We start from the raw sequence: 17,253 nt of genomic DNA on the forward strand, positions 1-17,253 counted from the left end.
TAGAAAAATAACCAATGTGATGATTGCACAATTTGTGGTATATGCAAGATAAATATCATTTTGAAATTTATTAAACATTATTAAAGAAAACTTATTAAAGGGGTTTTCTTCCTATTTATGTTGTTTCTTAACAAAATGAACATTTTCCGATAACATTTGTATGTGTTCGCTGTTACTGGCATTTGCCGATAACATTTCATAGTCGATAAACGGCATTGGCGCAATTTAAAAACAAACCGTTGCTAAGGAGGAAAAACCAAAACAAATCATTGTATTGTAATTTTTCTACAGACTATAAACGTATTATTTTTAAAATAGAGAACAAAATAGATTTTATAGTATGGCAACATCGTCGGCATCTAATTGGCTGCATGTGGACATCGAGGAAGACACCCCGAAACTCTGTTCGACTTTATCCAGTTGCATGACACTCAGTGACGTGCAATGCGATGGTTACGTGCGGCTATTAGTAGCTGACATTTCTCTAGAGGATGACGAGGAGCCCAGTGCCAAGCTTAAAGTGTTTCGTGGACTAACACTTAAGCATGAGCAACCACTACCTGGCGTACCAACTGCAATTGAAAGTCTCTACACAGATGAAACAGAACCTAAAACGCCGGGTGAGCATTTTAGGCTTTACCAGTTCGTATAAACTTTATATACCTTTCCTTTTTTTATTAAACAGTCATTGCAGTGGCCATTGCTGATTCCGTGCTGTTTTATAGGCACTTGAAGCCCTTCTTTAAATACACAATACCAGCCACGGATGCGGATGAGTTGGAGTTGGAGGTGTGGCGCAAATTACCTGTGATGAAACCGGAGACTCATGAAGGGCTGCTGCAGTTACTCAAGGATGTGGACCATGCCAAACTGTCGCGTAAAACTCAACGGCTGCTGCAACTAACGGAGGAAGAGCGTGCTGTAAGAGAAGTGTTTTCTAAATTAAATATTATTATATATAAACTTTATTTCTCCCTAGGCATTTATTAGCACTCACAAGGATTCTGTTGTAGGTCGAACCGGCAATATTGTGGCCATGTGTTGTCTGAACCGAGTTTCCAGCAACGTGAGCCCCCCTTCACATTTGGTTCTGGCCACAGACACGGGCCACATATATGTGTTGGAGCCGCAGGGCTTCAACTTGATATATCAGTCAACTATTTGCAATTATGAGACAGCTGTGCCAAGCCTTATTTCGGTACATGGCACCTATGAGACAGATTTCTCCATTGTGGTGGGCACGCGGAATGGTGGAGTTTACCTGCTGCGCAAGTCCAGCAGCGAGGGTCAGGAGATTTTCAAGCTATCCACCCCATTGACTGGCCTGCTCCTGCTGCCCATTGATCAGACAATCGTTATAACCACCATGGAGCATCGCTATATGTGCTGCTCGAAGCGAGGCAAACAGCTTTATCAGCTGCACTTGGAGTCGGCGCCGGTCTGCATTTTACCCCTACCGCTGACCCACCTGGGCGTCACCTTGGTTGCCGTCGCACTTCAAGGTGGAAAGGTGGCCTTCTATTTGAATCGCTATATGGTGGACGAACTCGTGGTCCCAGAGACTGTGGCGGGCATGCTATACGGACGTATGGGAATGGAGGATCATGTGCTCACACTGATAACGGAAAGTGGCGAAATATTTATAAAGATATTGCGACGCATAACACGTTTTGAGCCAGATACATCAGCGGCTGCACTAACGAAAAAGGGTTTGGCGGTGCCGCAGAAGATCGGAGATGCATCCATACTGGACAAGTCAAAGAAGAGCTCAATATTCGTAGAGCAAGCGGCGCGTGAGAAACAGCAGGCCAAGTGTAAGTTACGTGGATCTTTGAGTAAACCAATTTTAATTTCTGCCTTGATGCAGCTAGCTACGGCAGCTTTCAGATGGAGCTGTGGCGACTACGCCACACAGCCGCACGTGCCACAATAGATGCTATCAACTCCTCAGAGAGCACCATTTCAGGAGACCTAACACATGCACCCGTAAAACTAGCTGCCGAGGTGTGCGGCAGTGGACCCGTTTTTCGACTCTACCTCACCGTACAGAATCTGTCCACGTATAAGATGGCCTCAAATCTGGCCTTACTGCTGCATGCGGATCGTCGTCATTATACCATACAGCAGTCCGTGGCCAAACTGCCCAGCGTTCTGCCTGGCATACCGCTGCGCGTAGACTTTGAGGTGATGGCTGTGCTGGATGCAATGGACAAGCTGCCACCAGCCACTTTGACGCCCGACAATTCTCAGATTCGTGTTATGCTAATGAAGGCGGGTCAGGCGAAGCCACTTATAGCTGCCGTGGTGGCCATGCCACAATCGGAAGCAGCATTCTAAATGCTGTTCAATATAAAGTGATTAATATTTGTTATTACGGGTAAGTTGCTAAATTTATTTGCCCATAAAATAAGGTTAGCTGCTAATGATCTTCATCATTTAGGGCACATACTTCTCGTAGACCTTGACGTAAGCCTTCTATGCGGTTCATACATGCTCTTTTTTAAATCGAATAATCCAGTCTTATCAATGTTGACGTCTCCAATGGTGGCCTGCTCGAAGAGTCCATATAACTTCAAGAAGTCAGAGTCTTTGGGCTTCTTAGAGAACTTCTTGGCGAGTTCAAAACCTTACTCAAAGGCGGGCCATTATGCAAGGCAACTGTGTGGAATGTTGCTTAACTTTAAACGTGTGGCTTCTACTTATAATAATCTCATCCAATAATATGCAATTTAATTAATTTAAATTTAGGGAAAGTCTGCTCAGTATAGGCTAATTTCAGTTGGGTTTTATATTAATTAATATTGTGGAAAAGTATGATAGGTGAGCGCCGTTAGTGTTTGTCTGATCTAAGATAAGTCTGGACATGAATCATTCAAAATTAAATCAAAGTGACTTGACTGTGAACTGTGCGCCATAGCCACCATAAATAGGAAGTCAAGTTTATCTTCAGTTGCTGACAGTATTGACTCGTTTTATATATGTATTTACATAAATGTGATAAAACATATTCGATGAACACTCATAAAATATTTATGCTAATCTTATCGATTCAGTGCATAACGTGACTCCATGTCTATCTCTATACTTAGCTCTATGATTGCGATTATACGTATATGAATTGACAATATTATTTCTAGCAAACTGCAAGTGCAAACTCATACGAACTATTCGTTATTGACTCAGCGAGATCCAATCAGCATAGGAAATCAAATATGATATATGTGCCTGAGTGTGTCTATTTTTTCAGGTAGCAGGGAATAGGAGTCAGTTTTGATAAGATTAGCTAACAACAAAATTGGCTTTTAGGCTTCAGACTATTTTATATATAACTACGAGTTGAAACAAGCAACCACAATTTGTTTTCGTTAACCAGACACAACAGACCAGCTAACAGCCAACATGGTGAACGTAAGTTAAAATATAAAAAATACGACAAAATCAGGAGGAATAACTTTCTCCTATTTTGCGCTGCAGTTTGAGGAAATCGTAGAGAAAGCAAGGAAGTTCAGGGACACTTTAACCAAGGAGGATTTCCTGGAATTCTATGGGTACTACAGGCAGGCCACAGAGGGCGATTGCAACATTGAGGAGCCAGAGGATGAGGAGGAGAAGGCTCGCTACAATGCCTGGAAGAGCAAGGCTGGTCTGACTCTGGAGGATGCCAAAGCCCACTACATCGAGGTGTACAAGAAGCATGCTGCCAAATACGAGTAGAAAATGCATTTAAAGAACTTTGCTTTAGCACGCAAATTTATATTTTATTTATGCCACTAATGTCCTTGTTAAACAAATGGATTTATACTATTTTTATATGAACGCTAATAAAACCGTAAGCATTTAGAAAAAATTACCAAAACATGATTTAGTTATGTTAAAGTTCAATTATTTGCAGCAAACTTCGATACATTTTCAAATCATGAAACTTTAATGTTCATGTACTTGAGCAAATTATCTATTTAAATGTATATATGTAATTTCATAAATACACATCAAATGATCAATTTGTTTCAGCTGCCTCATCATGATAGCAGTTTGCTATCTAATTCCAACAGTCAATGCAAAAACAGACAGACAACATTAATCATTTCAAGAACGTACTTCCTCTAGTTACAAATATTGATGTAGTAATTTGAGAAATTTTTAAATTATAATTGAGATCAGCGAAGATATAGAATATGTCTAATTTAAAATATATATTTAAAATATACACTATTAAAATAACAGGCTTTTATTAGCTTCGCTTAATACCAGCTTAATAAATTTGAGCACCTAAAAGTATGCTACATTTAAATATGACAGTTTTTATATAAGAAACATCTGTCTGCATGAGCAAAAAGCTTTTATGTCAGTTTTAGCATAAGTGCATTTCAGCTAACATTCTTCACGTTTCATTTCAATTCGAGTCTTTGCTGGAAGTTTGTTTCAATATAAATAATAAATGAATTCATTCATTTAGATTACTACATATGTACATACATATATAAAAAGGAATTATACATAACCTTCTAATAAATAATCAATAAAAAATAAGTTATTTCGGACTGTCATAAATAATCAAATGAAAGAAGCAGAGCAATTAAATTGTATATACGCCGAGTAATCTTCAGGTGTTTAGAACTGATTAGAAGTATACTGAAAAGTCGTGACTCCGCTGGAAATATAATATTTTATATATTTTTAGCTGCAGTTGCGATTAGATGGGGCCGCACTTCGCACCCAGCTGATGATATGATTAAAACGACATCCACATCCGAAAATCTTAATCCAATGCAGCTCAAAGCTACGCTAGCCGAGCGAAACTTTGAACAGCTCGCCAATCGCCCATTCGGAATGTATTGCCATGAGGCGAAATAGTGGACGCTCTCAGTTTCACGATTTGTCGAGAGCTTTGGCACGATGTCGCCGACGATCGTGAGCAGCGCGGAATCATTTAAATTGAAAGTCAAATCGAGACTCGGATTCAGATAGTGCCGAGTTCTGAGACCGCCCAGACAGCAAAAGCCATCGTAAGTGCGTGAGCCGAACATTCAAAATTCAATGGGTGCCTGAACACGTTATCAATATATATTACAAGAAACAACAATTTACACATGTGGCAATCAACAATCAGAAAAAGCTCATGGCCAGATAGCGGCAAAGTGATTATCTTAGCCAATGAGTAATAATATATGATTCGCACGTACTCGACCCACGCCCAAATTCCATTTCTGACGGGATTCTATGACACCAAAATTTTGCAATTACTGTGCTGCTGCTGTCGCTGCTGATGTGTCCGTTAGATACATTTGTATCTTTTTTAGCTACCGCAATAATTTTCATAAATGAATTTCTATTTTTATTACGCTGCTGCCAGCGCCGGCTGCTTGGTGAAAGTTATGTCTCTCCTAAGTGCTGCTGTTCTCAAAAACATGCGATAGATGCCAAAGTTCATCTCTCCAGGCAATTTGGCGGTGGTCTTTTATTGTAAGGCCCTCCAATTAATGGTGATCAGCGAACTGGTTTTGTCATGTCATCAACCAGAGCAACAGTAGCGGCAGCAACAACAACAACAACAACAATAACAACAGCAGTAACAGTAACAGCAGCAGCCGTAGTTGTAGCTGTAGCCGTAGCTCCCCATCAAGTTCATTGTCACATTTATAATTTATGTTGCGTCATAATATATTAAACTTGCTTAATTTGTTACTTGCAGATTAAAATCTAAATCGAGATGTCCCTCACTGAGGTAAGTGGCAGAAAATAATTTATGGTGATGTTGTATGTTATTTATCTTATCGCAGCTGTTCTGTGATAAGCCAATAACTTATCAACATGTTGATTTGGGATAATCGTGTAATCTGTTAACTCTTTCGCAGCAATTCAATGCCGCCGCCGAGAAGGTGAAGACGCTGACCAAGCGTCCCAGTGATGAAGAGTTCCTCGAGCTGTATGCCCTCTTCAAGCAGGCCACCGTTGGCGACAATGAGACCAGCAAGCCCGGCCTTCTGGACCTGAAGGGCAAGGCCAAGTGGGAGGCCTGGAGCAAGCAGAAGGGCAAGTCCACCGAGGCAGCACAGAAGGAGTACATTGCCTTCGTCGAGGGTCTGGTGGCCAAGTATGCCTAAGCTCAAAGCCAGAGCCAAACTGAATTGATTTTACACAACAACCAGAGAGACTAAATCTATTTATACACAAATTGTAGATAATACGGAACAAGATCTTCTTAATGCCTAATAAAACTTGATTACTAACTTTTGTACACACAACGAAACGAACTGCCCTGCCCATTGCCCAAAGTGCATTACACTCTGTTGGTTCAGTACGCTGGGTTGTTGGTTATTTGCAAGGCAAATAAACATATTCAAATGTCGGCTGGGCAATGAGTCCGGGTTGCGAATACGAATGCGAATCAGAATACGTACCTTTCAGCTAATAATGCAATTCGTTCTTTGCACGCTCGACTTTCCATTAGCGCCTAACTGTTAATAGACTCGCCGAAAATTAAGGTGTTTTAGTCGTGCGGACGACCTTGACGCTTTAGCTACAGCAGAGTGCAGCGTGCAAAGGTGCAAAGGTGCAAAGCTGAAGCAAATAATGGATTTACTCTGTTTCCATTTCCTAAATACTGAAGTGTTTACAGAGTTACGGCGATACGCTATGTATAGAACACGAGAGAAAAACTAAATATTAGTAAAACGTATTAGTATAACAAGTTTGTTTACTTCCGGGGTTGGAGAAAATGTAATTCAAGTGCAGGCAGAGAACTAAATAATAAATAAACAAATTTTAGCAAATATTTTAGGAATTAGAAATATTAATTAAATATGATTATAAAACTATAATAAGAAAATTTTATGTTATTTTATTTATTTGATAAAATTAAAATAATTAAATAATGTTCATAAAATTATTAAAGTCGCGCTGGGCTTGCCTATGCTGAATAGAGATATACCAAGTACATACATATATATTTAATCATTGTATTGAGGGCCAGAAAGCTTTTAAAGCTTGGCCAAAAGTAATTAATTATAATATTCAAAATATTAAGTATGTTTTACAAACCAAGTCAAACATTAAATTAAATCATATATACATTCCTAGATTTTCAAATATTTTATTTATATTTTTTTTTTTTTTGTGGTAGAATAGTATAGTACTCTTCAAAATAATATTTAGTATATTTATATAAAAGAAAATCAAATAAATTTCATATTTGAATATTTTTAGATTTTTCAAATATTACAAATATAACAAATAAAAGTTTTTAAATATTGAAAAGATTTGAGAATCGCAGTCAGTAAATGTGTGGGCATCCATACTAAATGTAATATATGTGCATCTCACTTCCATATTTGCACCATACGAAAGTTGTTAAACTTACCTTTTCAATTAGCAAATCGTAATTCAAATAGTTTTTCTATTTTTGCACAACTTTCCAAACTTCTTTCGTGCGGCGCAGCAACTCTGTCAAAAAGTCGTTAGAAATTCAAAAAATAAATAAATAAAAAAGGCCGATAGCAAGAGTTGTAATTGCTGCTGGCAACATGCGGCTGCTGTTACCGGCTGCTCAACAGGTGAGCACAGGTGAGAGCCAGACAGCCAAACGCGAGCAAAACAACAACAACAACAACGCGCGCTGCGCTTTTTGTTTATGAATGAAAAGCGCATAAGTAAACCGTGATAAATGTGTGGGCACGAGCGAAACCAGCGCAGAGATCGCTAGCCACAAGAGCGCGAGAGTGGAAGGAGGGCAGCCAGCGAGAGAGAGAGAGAGAGCGCGCGGAAGGAAAGAGAGTGTGTGTATGTGAGAGAGAAGTGACTCGTTCGGCAGCAATGGGCAACTGGCAACTGGTGCTAGCTGTTCAGTCTACGTTTTGGCCTAAACGCGTTTGCTTGGATTTGGCCAGCGCGCATGAGCCGTCGGTTAGTCTGCACTGTTTACCGTCCCTCTCTCTCTGTCTCTCTCTCTCTCTCTTTCACTCTTTCTCTCCAATAGTGTGCGTCTGTGTGCATGCGTGTGCGTGTGTCGGTGTCGGTGTGTGTGTTAACAAAATGTGATTAGCAAAAATACAAAAGAAGAAAAGAAGGCAACGCGATATAAAGCATTGTGGCAAAAAAGAACAGAAAGCGCAAAAACTGTGTTAAAAATAACAAAAGATATCAACGAAAACAAAACAATTTTTGCTTAAATTTTTTTTATTTTAAATTATAGTTGCTTTGCATAAATAAGTAGACAAATGAAATATATAAATTGTATGTATGTATGTATAAATATAATATACGGAAGCCGCACAAATATATATTGTTAACAGCAATGCTGAATTTTGTGCTTTATCGGCAGCAGCAGCAGCAGCAACAATAAAATTCATATTGAACTACACCCAAAAGCCAACAACAACAGCAACAACAATAACGGCGCAACGGCGGCTGTGCGGCTGACTTGGCCGACAGCTCACCACCAACAGCAGCAGCAGCAGCAACAGCAACAACAACAACAACCATAGTCAGCGTCGTCGTCTACCTTTTTCGTGCCTTTTCAAGTGTTTTTTATTGCTGCACAACCTCCCCTTTCCCCCCCTAAGCGGAGCATAGAGCAAGCAAGCAAGCCAGCGTGTGAGCGAGCGAGCGAGAGAGTGACTGACTGTCTCTGTGTGTGTTTGAGTGTGAGTTAGTGTGAGTGTGAGCGAGAACGTGTGTCTGGTTTGGCGCTGTGCTCAGTCTCGGCTTTGCGACCAGTTTCAACTCCCTGATATGAACCAGCTGTGTCTGCCCGGGCCACACACACACATGAACATACACACTTGTGCATATGTGTAGCTACAACAGAGTATGCAATTTTGGTAAGTCCAACGTTTACCGTTATAGCCAGCTCCCAACTGATCGCAGCTCGACTAGCTGACTTAGCCCAGCTTATCTACCTGTTCCAATGGCCTCGTCAGCAGCTAATTAAAAGCGCCCTTTCGAGTAGATGTGCCAAAAGACTTAGTTCTACACCTCGTTTTCTTTACTCTTGCTCCTTCTGTTTCTTTGTTTTCCTTGTATTTCGCATATGCGCTGTGATTTGTTGTTTTAGTTGTTGTTGTTGTTGCTGTTGTTGTAGCGCTAATTCGCAGCATTTCATTTGCGGCTCTTTTCATTAATAAGTTTCACGCGCCGCTCATTTTTCAACACGTTCTCGCCCCGCACCCCCAAGCAGCCCCTATGAACCCCTTTCGGTTACCTATCCTTTGCTTAGCTTGTGTCTGGCTCGGATTACCATGTTGATGTTGTATTTACGTATGTATAATCGTGTACATATATGTGCATATATATGTGTATGTACACATACATATGTATGTATATCAAAAAGTATATTTGTGTAAAAACACCAACTGAGTGAGGGCTTAACATAAATTTGGTTTCGGCTTTTTATTTTATTTCTGCTAATTTCATTTTATTTGGTTTCTCACGCTGCGGCTTAATAAATTTGCTCAGCAAATTTGTATGGGAAGCTGCGAGTGTAGGTAGACGACATGATTCAGCTAGGTAGACGACTCTAGAGAGATAAATGTATGATTAAAGGTAAAAGTGTAAATAAAATTGGCTTAGAGTAATGCTTAAACATATTCAAATGACAAAGCGTGAATGGGATAGATGACGACTGAGACGGGAATTCTGTGACAGATATACTATGTATAATGATAGGTACATATACATACATACAAAGAAGAATGAGAAAGATGATATATACATATAGAAATTCATGTACAAGTACAGCTTAGCAGATAATCTAATCTAATAATCTATATGTACATATATCTATATCATCGATATACCTTTAAAATCGATTGGCTTGCCAACTTGTTAATCTAATACTAATCAGCAATGCACGAAGCGAATGAAAGCACATGAGAATTGCATAGAAGGACAATATTTTTAACAGTTATTCTAAGCTTATTTCTCTGTAAAGATCTATCGACTATCGACCCAGCTGCTGCAATGAATGTCGCCTGCGCCTGCGTAACTTAGGGTAGACATAAACCATAGGCAGACCAAAAAACTTGTTTCAGCCAGACAAAACAACAACAATGGCAACAGCAGCAGCAGCAACAACAACAACAACAACAGCTCGATTTGTATGTGCGCCCAAGTGAAGCTTAGAGCAGAACAAAACTTGAGCTATGACCGATACTGACGTAGACTGCAGCATGCCACATGCCACATGCCGCATGCAACTTGCAACTTGCAACCTGGGCAGCCGCTCGACACTTGACGCTGCCTAAGGCCAGGTATTTGCAACAACAGCAACAACGGCAAATAACTGTGACCAGGAATGCGCAAACAAGAACAAGACACTTGCCTTGCACGCAATGCGAGTCGCTATCAAAATATTGCCATTGCCATTGCAATACGTATACGCACCATATATCGAATATTTGAATGTGAGACTGCAACTGGGGCTGGGGGTGTGGCAGGCGTGGCGTGCATAGCTATAAACCTTGTCACTTCGCTGAGCTGTCGGCCCTGCTTGTCAGCTTGAGTTTCTATTCTCCACCACCCCCTCCCTCTCACGCGCTCTCATTATCAGTCTCTCTATTTTTGTCTCACTCTCCATCTGGCTTTCAGATGCAAATGAAGCCATTTGCGTGTGGACCATAAATGTCAACGGCTACGCTTCTCATTTGAGCCAATTTGAACTCTGTCATTTTGGCTCGAAAACTTGAGAATTGTTTGTGTCCAGTGATCTATGTGATGTTGTTGTGTTGTTGTTGCTGTTGCTGCTGTTGTGGCTGCTGGCTTCTCTCTTGACTACGAGATCCGTTTCGCCTCGTCTTTGTGTTTGTGTTTGTGCGGACTGACTGGCCAGCTAGCTGGCTGGCTATCCGTCCGTCTGGTTGTCTGTCTGTCTGCCTGGCTGACTGGCTGACTGGGCCTGTGTATTAACCTGCCGCACCGGTTTCGGTTTATGTTTTAGCCAACGCCATCATCATCATCCATTACTTATGCTCATATATATATATATATGTATGTATGTATATATAGGTGTATTTCTATTTCTCTTTTAATTTTCTTTCGAGCGCGCGCAAAGTTGTTTTTGTTGCTGCGACTTGTTGCTGCCTCTTTATTTATTTTTTAACCAGTTTCTTTGCTGCAACCTGAGCGCGAATGAGCCATAAATAACAAAAACAGCAACACCAACAACAACAACAACAACAACAGCAGCAGCCAAAGTGCTGCGGCTGTCCCGGTTTCCAGGAAGCAAATGTCCGTCCCGATTGTCGTTGTCTGCGTCTGCAATTCGCGTGCAGAGAGCGAGAGAGAGAGAGAGAGAGCTCTTTGGCTTGGTTGACTGCCTGACTGGCTGCGTGACTGCCCAGGCGTCTATGGATTATGCAACTTTTGGTTTTTATTTGAAAATTTAATAATCCGCAGCGCGTTGGCGTCGCTTCCTTGATGGTTATAACCACAAACAAAGACAGAAACAAAGATAGAGACAGACAGAGAGAGAGAAAGAGAGAGGGAGAGAGAGAGACAGAGACTGCGTCAATCATGTTGTGCAGCTTTTCAGCGCGCCCACAAAGCAAATTCCATTGTGTGAGCCGTGTTAAGGCTTAAAGTCTTAATCCCCACGGCTGTGGAATTTTGCGCATCTAATCAAAATCTAATTCGCCGCGCAGCAGAAAGTGCATTCCGCGCCCGTATGTGATGTACTTGGCCAACAATCACATTCGCGACAGCCGTCGAGTGGTCTGCTCCGATAGCTCCGAGCAAACAACAGTTGGCATGTGTTTTGAAGAGACCCAGGGCGCTCTCTCCCTCTCTCTCTCTCACAGTCTGTTTCAAAACACTCCCAGGGAATCCCCACATACGAAACAGCAACACAAACATTCAAAAGCAGCAGCAGCAGCAGCGTATTTCATTACCTTCTTCAGAATTGCTGCATGTGCAAAAATCAGTTGAATATACAAATGCATATAAATATATATGTATATATATATATATATGTGTGTGTGTGTGTGTGTGTATGTGTATGTCTGTTTAACTGTACCGTTAACCTTGACCAATAAGACATCTTTCAAGTGTGTTGAAATCGAATTTATTTGTCATACTTAATAAACATGTCTAAAGTTTCTGGTTTTCCGTTTCTCCCCTTTAAGCCCACTAAGAGGTCAGTTACAATGCCTATAAAGCCCGCCGCTGATAAAGCCCAATTGCTGATAAGGCGCTACGGGCGAGTGCAGTTGTTCAATATCATTTATAGTTTTTCGCTAGAATTTTAGTCAATAAAGTTGATCGTATAGCGAGGGAGAGCGCCAAGTGGATATATTTTTTTATTATTTTTGTTGTTGTTGTATTTTTTGGCGAGTTCATTTCGCATGGAGACAATGCAACAAGTATTCGCTGGCCATAGTCGTGCATCTATATATACACATCTATCTATATCTGTATATATCTATATATATATATATAAGCCAGCAGACGTGAATGCAGCCCAGACGCCAGGCTGGAAATGCCAGAGCGAAACGGCAGGCAGCGCGTGAGAGTGAAAGAGAGAGAGAGAGAGAGAGAGAGAGAGTGCAACAAATATTTAGTCAAGTGGAGAAATTTCTGCTGATGGCTGCATCTGAGTTGGCTGCTTAGGCACCCTTCGCTCCGCCAATTGCATTTGCCTTGGCGATAAGATAAAAAATCGCTGCGAGCGGCGCCTGAACTCTGGGCACGCTGCCAAACGCAAAGATGGCAATGAAAATGGCAACGGGAAAATGAGCATAGCAACCCAGACAGCAGGCACTAATGTCCAACTCTGTGTTCGATTCCATTGCAGCCTGCCCAAGGAAATGATTGACTAGACCAAGGCAGCCCGAGGCCACGAGATGCACGAACTGTTTACGAAAGTGCTCGCCAAGCGCGATTTGTCGAGAGCGGGAGATCTGTTCTCGGTGCCCGATGCGGACATTGTCAACGACATCACGGAGGTGGTAAGTGGCCTCACATGCTGCCCTCTCGATACCGAACTAAACTCATATCTCATATCACTCACCTGCAGCTCTGCGAAATAAATCCCATCATCTCGCACGCGGATTACGTGAAGAACAACAATGATCAGAGCGTGGTGGAGATCTGTGTGACGCGTGTGCTCTCCTGCATCCGGGAGACACGCAGCGCGGAGCGCTACTGCGCAGCCCTGGTGGACTTGCTGAAGACCTGCTTGCTGTGGAACCTGCAGCCAGTGGCTGCCACCAAGGAGGAGCCGCCGCATGCCAAGATCGCCGCTGACATAATATCCAGCATATTCCTGGTAGGTACTCCTCGACTTACCCTGGACTCCTGCTGAACCCGTTGCCCTTGCAGAACTATGATAAAAAAGAACTGATGAAGATAGCGCTGCCTATTGCCGTGCAGTTCCTGCCCAAGGGCAACAAGGAGCTGTCCCGCAACCTGGCCAGCTATCTGTCCCTGGCTGCCATTGACTACGCCTACTTGCTGATAGACATCATGGAGCCCATCATGGACTCCATTCTAGCGGGTAACTACGGCCTGCTGCGCGTGCTCTCGCAGGTGTACGAGGTCTCCCCGGAGACGGTGACGCCGCATGCGCCGCAGCTCATCCCACTGTTGCCGCAGTGCGACGCCCAGGAGCGCATGGCTGTCTTCCAGCTGTATCTGCTCATTGTGCAGAAGTCGCCGGCGGTGCTGGAGTCGTGTGTGCCACAGCTGTGTAACTTCCTGCAGGATAGCGACACCTCCAACATCACCATGCAGATCCTGCTCAAGCTGGCGCAGCATGCGCCCCATCTGCTGGTCGAGCACTTCGAGCAGCTGCGCCTGGCAGCCAAGGCCAATCCCAGCACGGTCACACTCTGCGCCCAGATACTGACCACCGCTGGCATTGGCAGCAAGGAGACGGCACAGCAGGCTCTGGACTTTGTGCTGGAGCACCTGCCCGCCCAGGCACTGCTGCAGCAGGAGGCGACTTGCCTCTGCTCCGCCTACCCCGTGCTCTTCACGGACAAGGTGCTTGCGTGTGTGCGACAGAAGAACGCGGCGCTCAGCTCGCAGCACGATGTGGGCAACAAGATCTCTGGCGGCGTCACCATTGTCAGCCTCAACAGCAGTTCCACCCCCAGCCCCAGCCCCAGCGCCAGCACCAGCACGCAGATCAAACCAGGTACGTGGCCTGGCTCAGCCAGCAACAGTTGCTTCTATATTCACCTCATGCGTTTCTGTTTTCACAGCTGCTCCAACTGCCACGCCCCCGAGCAGCAGCAGCAGCAACAACATTGTTCAGCAGCCAAGCTCCGTTAATGCCATGCCCACGCCCAGTGCAGCGCCAGCGCCCACGACGTCAGCTGCAGCAGCAGCCGCAGCAGCACCCGCGGCAGCTGTGCCCGTTGCCACGCACACGCCCACGCCCACGCCTCCGCACACAGGCTATACGAGGCGCGTGAAGCTGGGCGACTCGCGCAGCACTGGCCGCCTGCATCCGGCGAGCAACACCCACAGGAGCGTCACTCGCCTCAACGTGGCCAGCGGCTCGGTCGGCGGCCTGCACAAGAGCATGACGCGGCTGAGCAACTCACAAATCAATCAGCAGCCCGGCGGCAGCTCCAATGGCAATGTGATCGTGCAGACAGGTGCCATGCCCAAGCAGCCAACGTCGCCGGCCAATCCGCCGGTCACGCCTGTGCCGCCCTTAAGCAACGATGTGATCATCACTGGCCACAACAAGCACGGCATACCCGTCACCTCGGGCGGAGTGACCGTGACCACGTCGCCGTCCAAGGTGCGCCCGCACTCGCAGGGCCCCTCCACGCTGCTCAATTCCAGCTCGGTGTTGATGAAGTACAGCACGGATGCACTGAACCAGTCCGTGGGCTCCATCTCCATACCACCATCGGTGGCTGCATCCACAGCCGCGGTGCAGCAGTCGCAGAACGCCGTCTCCGTGCATCATGCTTCGCCAGCTGTGCCGCCATCGTCGAGCAACGGCAATGCCAAGTCTGTCATGAAGCTGCCCGTGAATGGAAATGTGAGTATAATCGAAATGCTAGAGATTTCCCATGGTTTACCTTTTGCCTTTATCCGCTGCAGAGCGAGGTGATCGTCTCGGGTCCAACAACCACGACGAATGTGGCGCCCAGGCGCAGCGACAACACCAGCCGCACTCTGCTCAATGCCAACAGCGTGATGGATCAGCGCATGAGCACCTTCGAGCCCTACCAGATCATGCGCGATCCCGTGCAGCAGTTCTGCGAAAAGAACTTCATCTCGATTAAGTCATATATGGACGAGGTCTCACAGCATCTGCCGCCGCCCACACGCTGCAGCATCGAGGGTAGGTCCCTCCTGCTCTCGCTCTCTCTCACTGCTCTTTACTGATCTCTCTCTCTCTCGCTCTACACACATTCCGCTTAACCCACTCACACACCCACACACATACACATCACACAGTTTCTAATGAATTTGCAGAGCGTCGCAAGAAGGTGGCGAAGCTGCATTTCGCCTGCCAGATTCGTGGTCCGCATTGCCTCTACTCCAAGACGTGCTTCACGATGCGCACACGCAACCCCAAGACCTGGATACACCTGATCTTTCTCGACTTTCAAGTGCGCCATTTTGTAAGTATGACCCGGTATTGATCTTAGAGGATGTAAACTTAATGAAATTCCATCTCATCCCTCTTCAGGTGAAGGAGAAGTGCGTGCTCAGCACTCGAGAGCCGGGCATCAGCAATCTGAAGAACATCTGGCAGATACTCAAGTGCGAGAATCGCAGCTTCACCGAGCTGGTCACCAGTCAATTTCCCCAGGTCAAGGTGCGTATCCATTTGTGGCCAACAGAGCTTCTCCTGCTAATTGAACTTCTTCCGTGTTTCACCTGGCTGCAGGACCGCGAGATACTTGTGAACGAGCTGCGTCACTCGGGCTTTTTGGATGTCTTTGAAGTGTCCAAGACGGACAAGTCGAATCCCAACTGCAATGAGCTGGAGTATCAGTGGGGCTGCTTCCTGTGCAATCATCCGGACAAGGCGGTTGGCTTCCTCAATGGCAGCAATCAACCCATGATCGAGGGCCAGCTCAAGGAGAAGAAGGGCAAGTGGCGTCTGTTTAGGCGCTGGCGCACGCGCTACTTTACGCTCTCCGGCGCCCATCTGTCCTGCAAGGGATCCGTAAGTGTGCACACAAATCCTCTGAAGAGATTTTTTATAGAATCTCTGACATTTTTTAGAGCGGTGGCGAAAGCATCGATGTCAATCAAATACGATCCGTGAAGGTTTCGCGTGGCGCTCGCAACATACCCAAGGCATTCGAGATCTTTACTGCCGATCAGACCCTAATACTCAAGCCCAAGGACGGCAAGAATGCCGAGGAATGGGTGCAGTGCCTCAGCATTGTCGTTGCCCACTCGCAGGCGCGCGACAATCCCACTGTGAAGACGAACAGCCTGCCCGCCCGCAGCATTGGCAGCAGCAAGCCCTCCTTCTAGCTTGCCACGAAACCCAATCCCCCGAACCCAATCGCAACCTGAACCTACATTGTGAGATTATCTGTAATTGTAAAGACCACAAACAAAACACATAAAAGACAAAACGCGGCGGCCGCAACATATAGCTGTCTATATATATACATACATATAAATATACATATACGTATACTATTTTATATATACCATATACGAATACATGTTATATATATATAAACGTATTTATGCCCATACTTATAGACGTATCTAGCAATTAGTACCTACCATTTCAAGGGATTTTTCAAAAATTTTGCGAAATTGTTTTTACGAAAGTAGTTGATTTTTTTTATATTTAGTTTATGCTTATTTATTATTGTATTATACAAACAACAAAAAAATATCTTTCTATCGAAAAAAAACTTATTGAATTTGATTTATTTATATTATCAAACTAGGGGGTTTATCAATGATATCAGATGTATATATTTATGCAAAAGTTGTGAGTGAGAGATGAAATAATATTAAGATCATTACGAGATCATGAGGCTAAAGTATAATCTCAGCAGCGACAACAACTAGGTCCCATAATCAAGTCCAGCCGGAAATGAGGCACAAATTTCTTACAAGTTTCTTCTGGAAATCACTTTGTTCTCTATTTATTTTTTTTCCGCAGATCAAATAAGCAATAAAAGCCAATCATATTCAATTTTGCAATTTCTTTTTAATATTTTTCTATAATACATTTTTAGGATTTGTTGTTTTTTCTGTTAAACGTAAATTTTTAAACTAAAAATTGCTGTTTTTCTTAAGCCACAGATCTTTGAACTAAAA

The 17,253-nt window shown here is 43.9% G+C and overlaps 4 protein-coding genes across 8 annotated transcripts; all 4 read left to right on the forward strand.

The window, feature by feature from the left end:
- The first annotated feature begins 9 nt into the window (after positions 1-9).
- LOC6582348 (Bardet-Biedl syndrome 1 protein homolog) lies at positions 10-3,201 on the forward strand. Of its 2 annotated transcripts, XM_044009434.1 has the most exons (6): positions 10-276; positions 331-620; positions 686-921; positions 980-1,814; positions 1,868-2,377; positions 2,441-3,201. In XM_044009434.1, the coding sequence occupies exons 2-5, from the start codon at positions 341-343 to the stop codon at positions 2,335-2,337; spliced, it is 1,821 nt and encodes a 606-aa protein (XP_043865369.1). In that variant the 5' UTR covers positions 10-276; positions 331-340; the 3' UTR covers positions 2,338-2,377; positions 2,441-3,201. The 2 variants fall into 2 exon arrangements, with proteins under 2 accessions (XP_043865369.1, XP_032586762.1); XM_032730871.2 differs by having other exon boundaries at positions 10-620.
- Positions 3,202-3,302: 101 nt separating this feature from the next.
- Positions 3,303-3,850, forward strand: LOC6582349 (acyl-CoA-binding protein). Its single transcript, XM_002008016.4, has 2 exons — positions 3,303-3,408; positions 3,475-3,850. Exons 1-2 carry the CDS (start codon positions 3,400-3,402, stop codon positions 3,712-3,714), a joined length of 249 nt encoding a protein of 82 aa, XP_002008052.1. The 5' UTR covers positions 3,303-3,399; the 3' UTR covers positions 3,715-3,850.
- A 1,079-nt stretch (positions 3,851-4,929) lies between these two features.
- LOC6582350 (acyl-CoA-binding protein homolog) lies at positions 4,930-6,250 on the forward strand. 2 transcript variants are annotated; one of them, XM_015162405.3, is made up of 3 exons: positions 4,930-5,006; positions 5,693-5,725; positions 5,856-6,250. In XM_015162405.3, the coding sequence occupies exons 2-3, from the start codon at positions 5,711-5,713 to the stop codon at positions 6,102-6,104; spliced, it is 264 nt and encodes an 87-aa protein (XP_015017891.1). In that variant the 5' UTR covers positions 4,930-5,006; positions 5,693-5,710; the 3' UTR covers positions 6,105-6,250. The 2 variants fall into 2 exon arrangements, with proteins under 2 accessions (XP_015017891.1, XP_002008053.1); XM_002008017.4 differs by having other exon boundaries at positions 4,972-5,010.
- A 1,570-nt stretch (positions 6,251-7,820) lies between these two features.
- On the forward strand, positions 7,821-16,806 carry LOC6582351 (protein melted). 3 transcript variants are annotated; one of them, XM_002008018.4, is made up of 10 exons: positions 7,821-7,902; positions 12,785-12,938; positions 13,007-13,258; positions 13,312-14,128; positions 14,196-14,989; positions 15,052-15,295; positions 15,412-15,578; positions 15,647-15,775; positions 15,848-16,129; positions 16,189-16,805. In XM_002008018.4, exons 2-10 carry the CDS (start codon positions 12,834-12,836, stop codon positions 16,444-16,446), a joined length of 3,048 nt encoding a protein of 1,015 aa, XP_002008054.2. In that variant the 5' UTR covers positions 7,821-7,902; positions 12,785-12,833; the 3' UTR covers positions 16,447-16,805. The 3 variants fall into 3 exon arrangements, with proteins under 3 accessions (XP_002008054.2, XP_043865372.1, XP_015017893.1); XM_044009437.1 differs by lacking the exon at positions 7,821-7,902 and adding an exon at positions 8,371-8,819 and having other exon boundaries at positions 15,430-15,578; positions 16,189-16,806; XM_015162407.3 differs by lacking the exon at positions 7,821-7,902 and adding an exon at positions 8,373-8,819 and having other exon boundaries at positions 16,189-16,806.
- Positions 16,807-17,253: the final 447 nt, after the last annotated feature.

Source organism: Drosophila mojavensis, unplaced genomic scaffold, assembly GCF_018153725.1.
Source record: "Drosophila mojavensis isolate 15081-1352.22 unplaced genomic scaffold, ASM1815372v1 contig_74, whole genome shotgun sequence".
In the NCBI taxonomy this organism is placed as follows: domain Eukaryota; kingdom Metazoa; phylum Arthropoda; class Insecta; order Diptera; family Drosophilidae; genus Drosophila; species Drosophila mojavensis.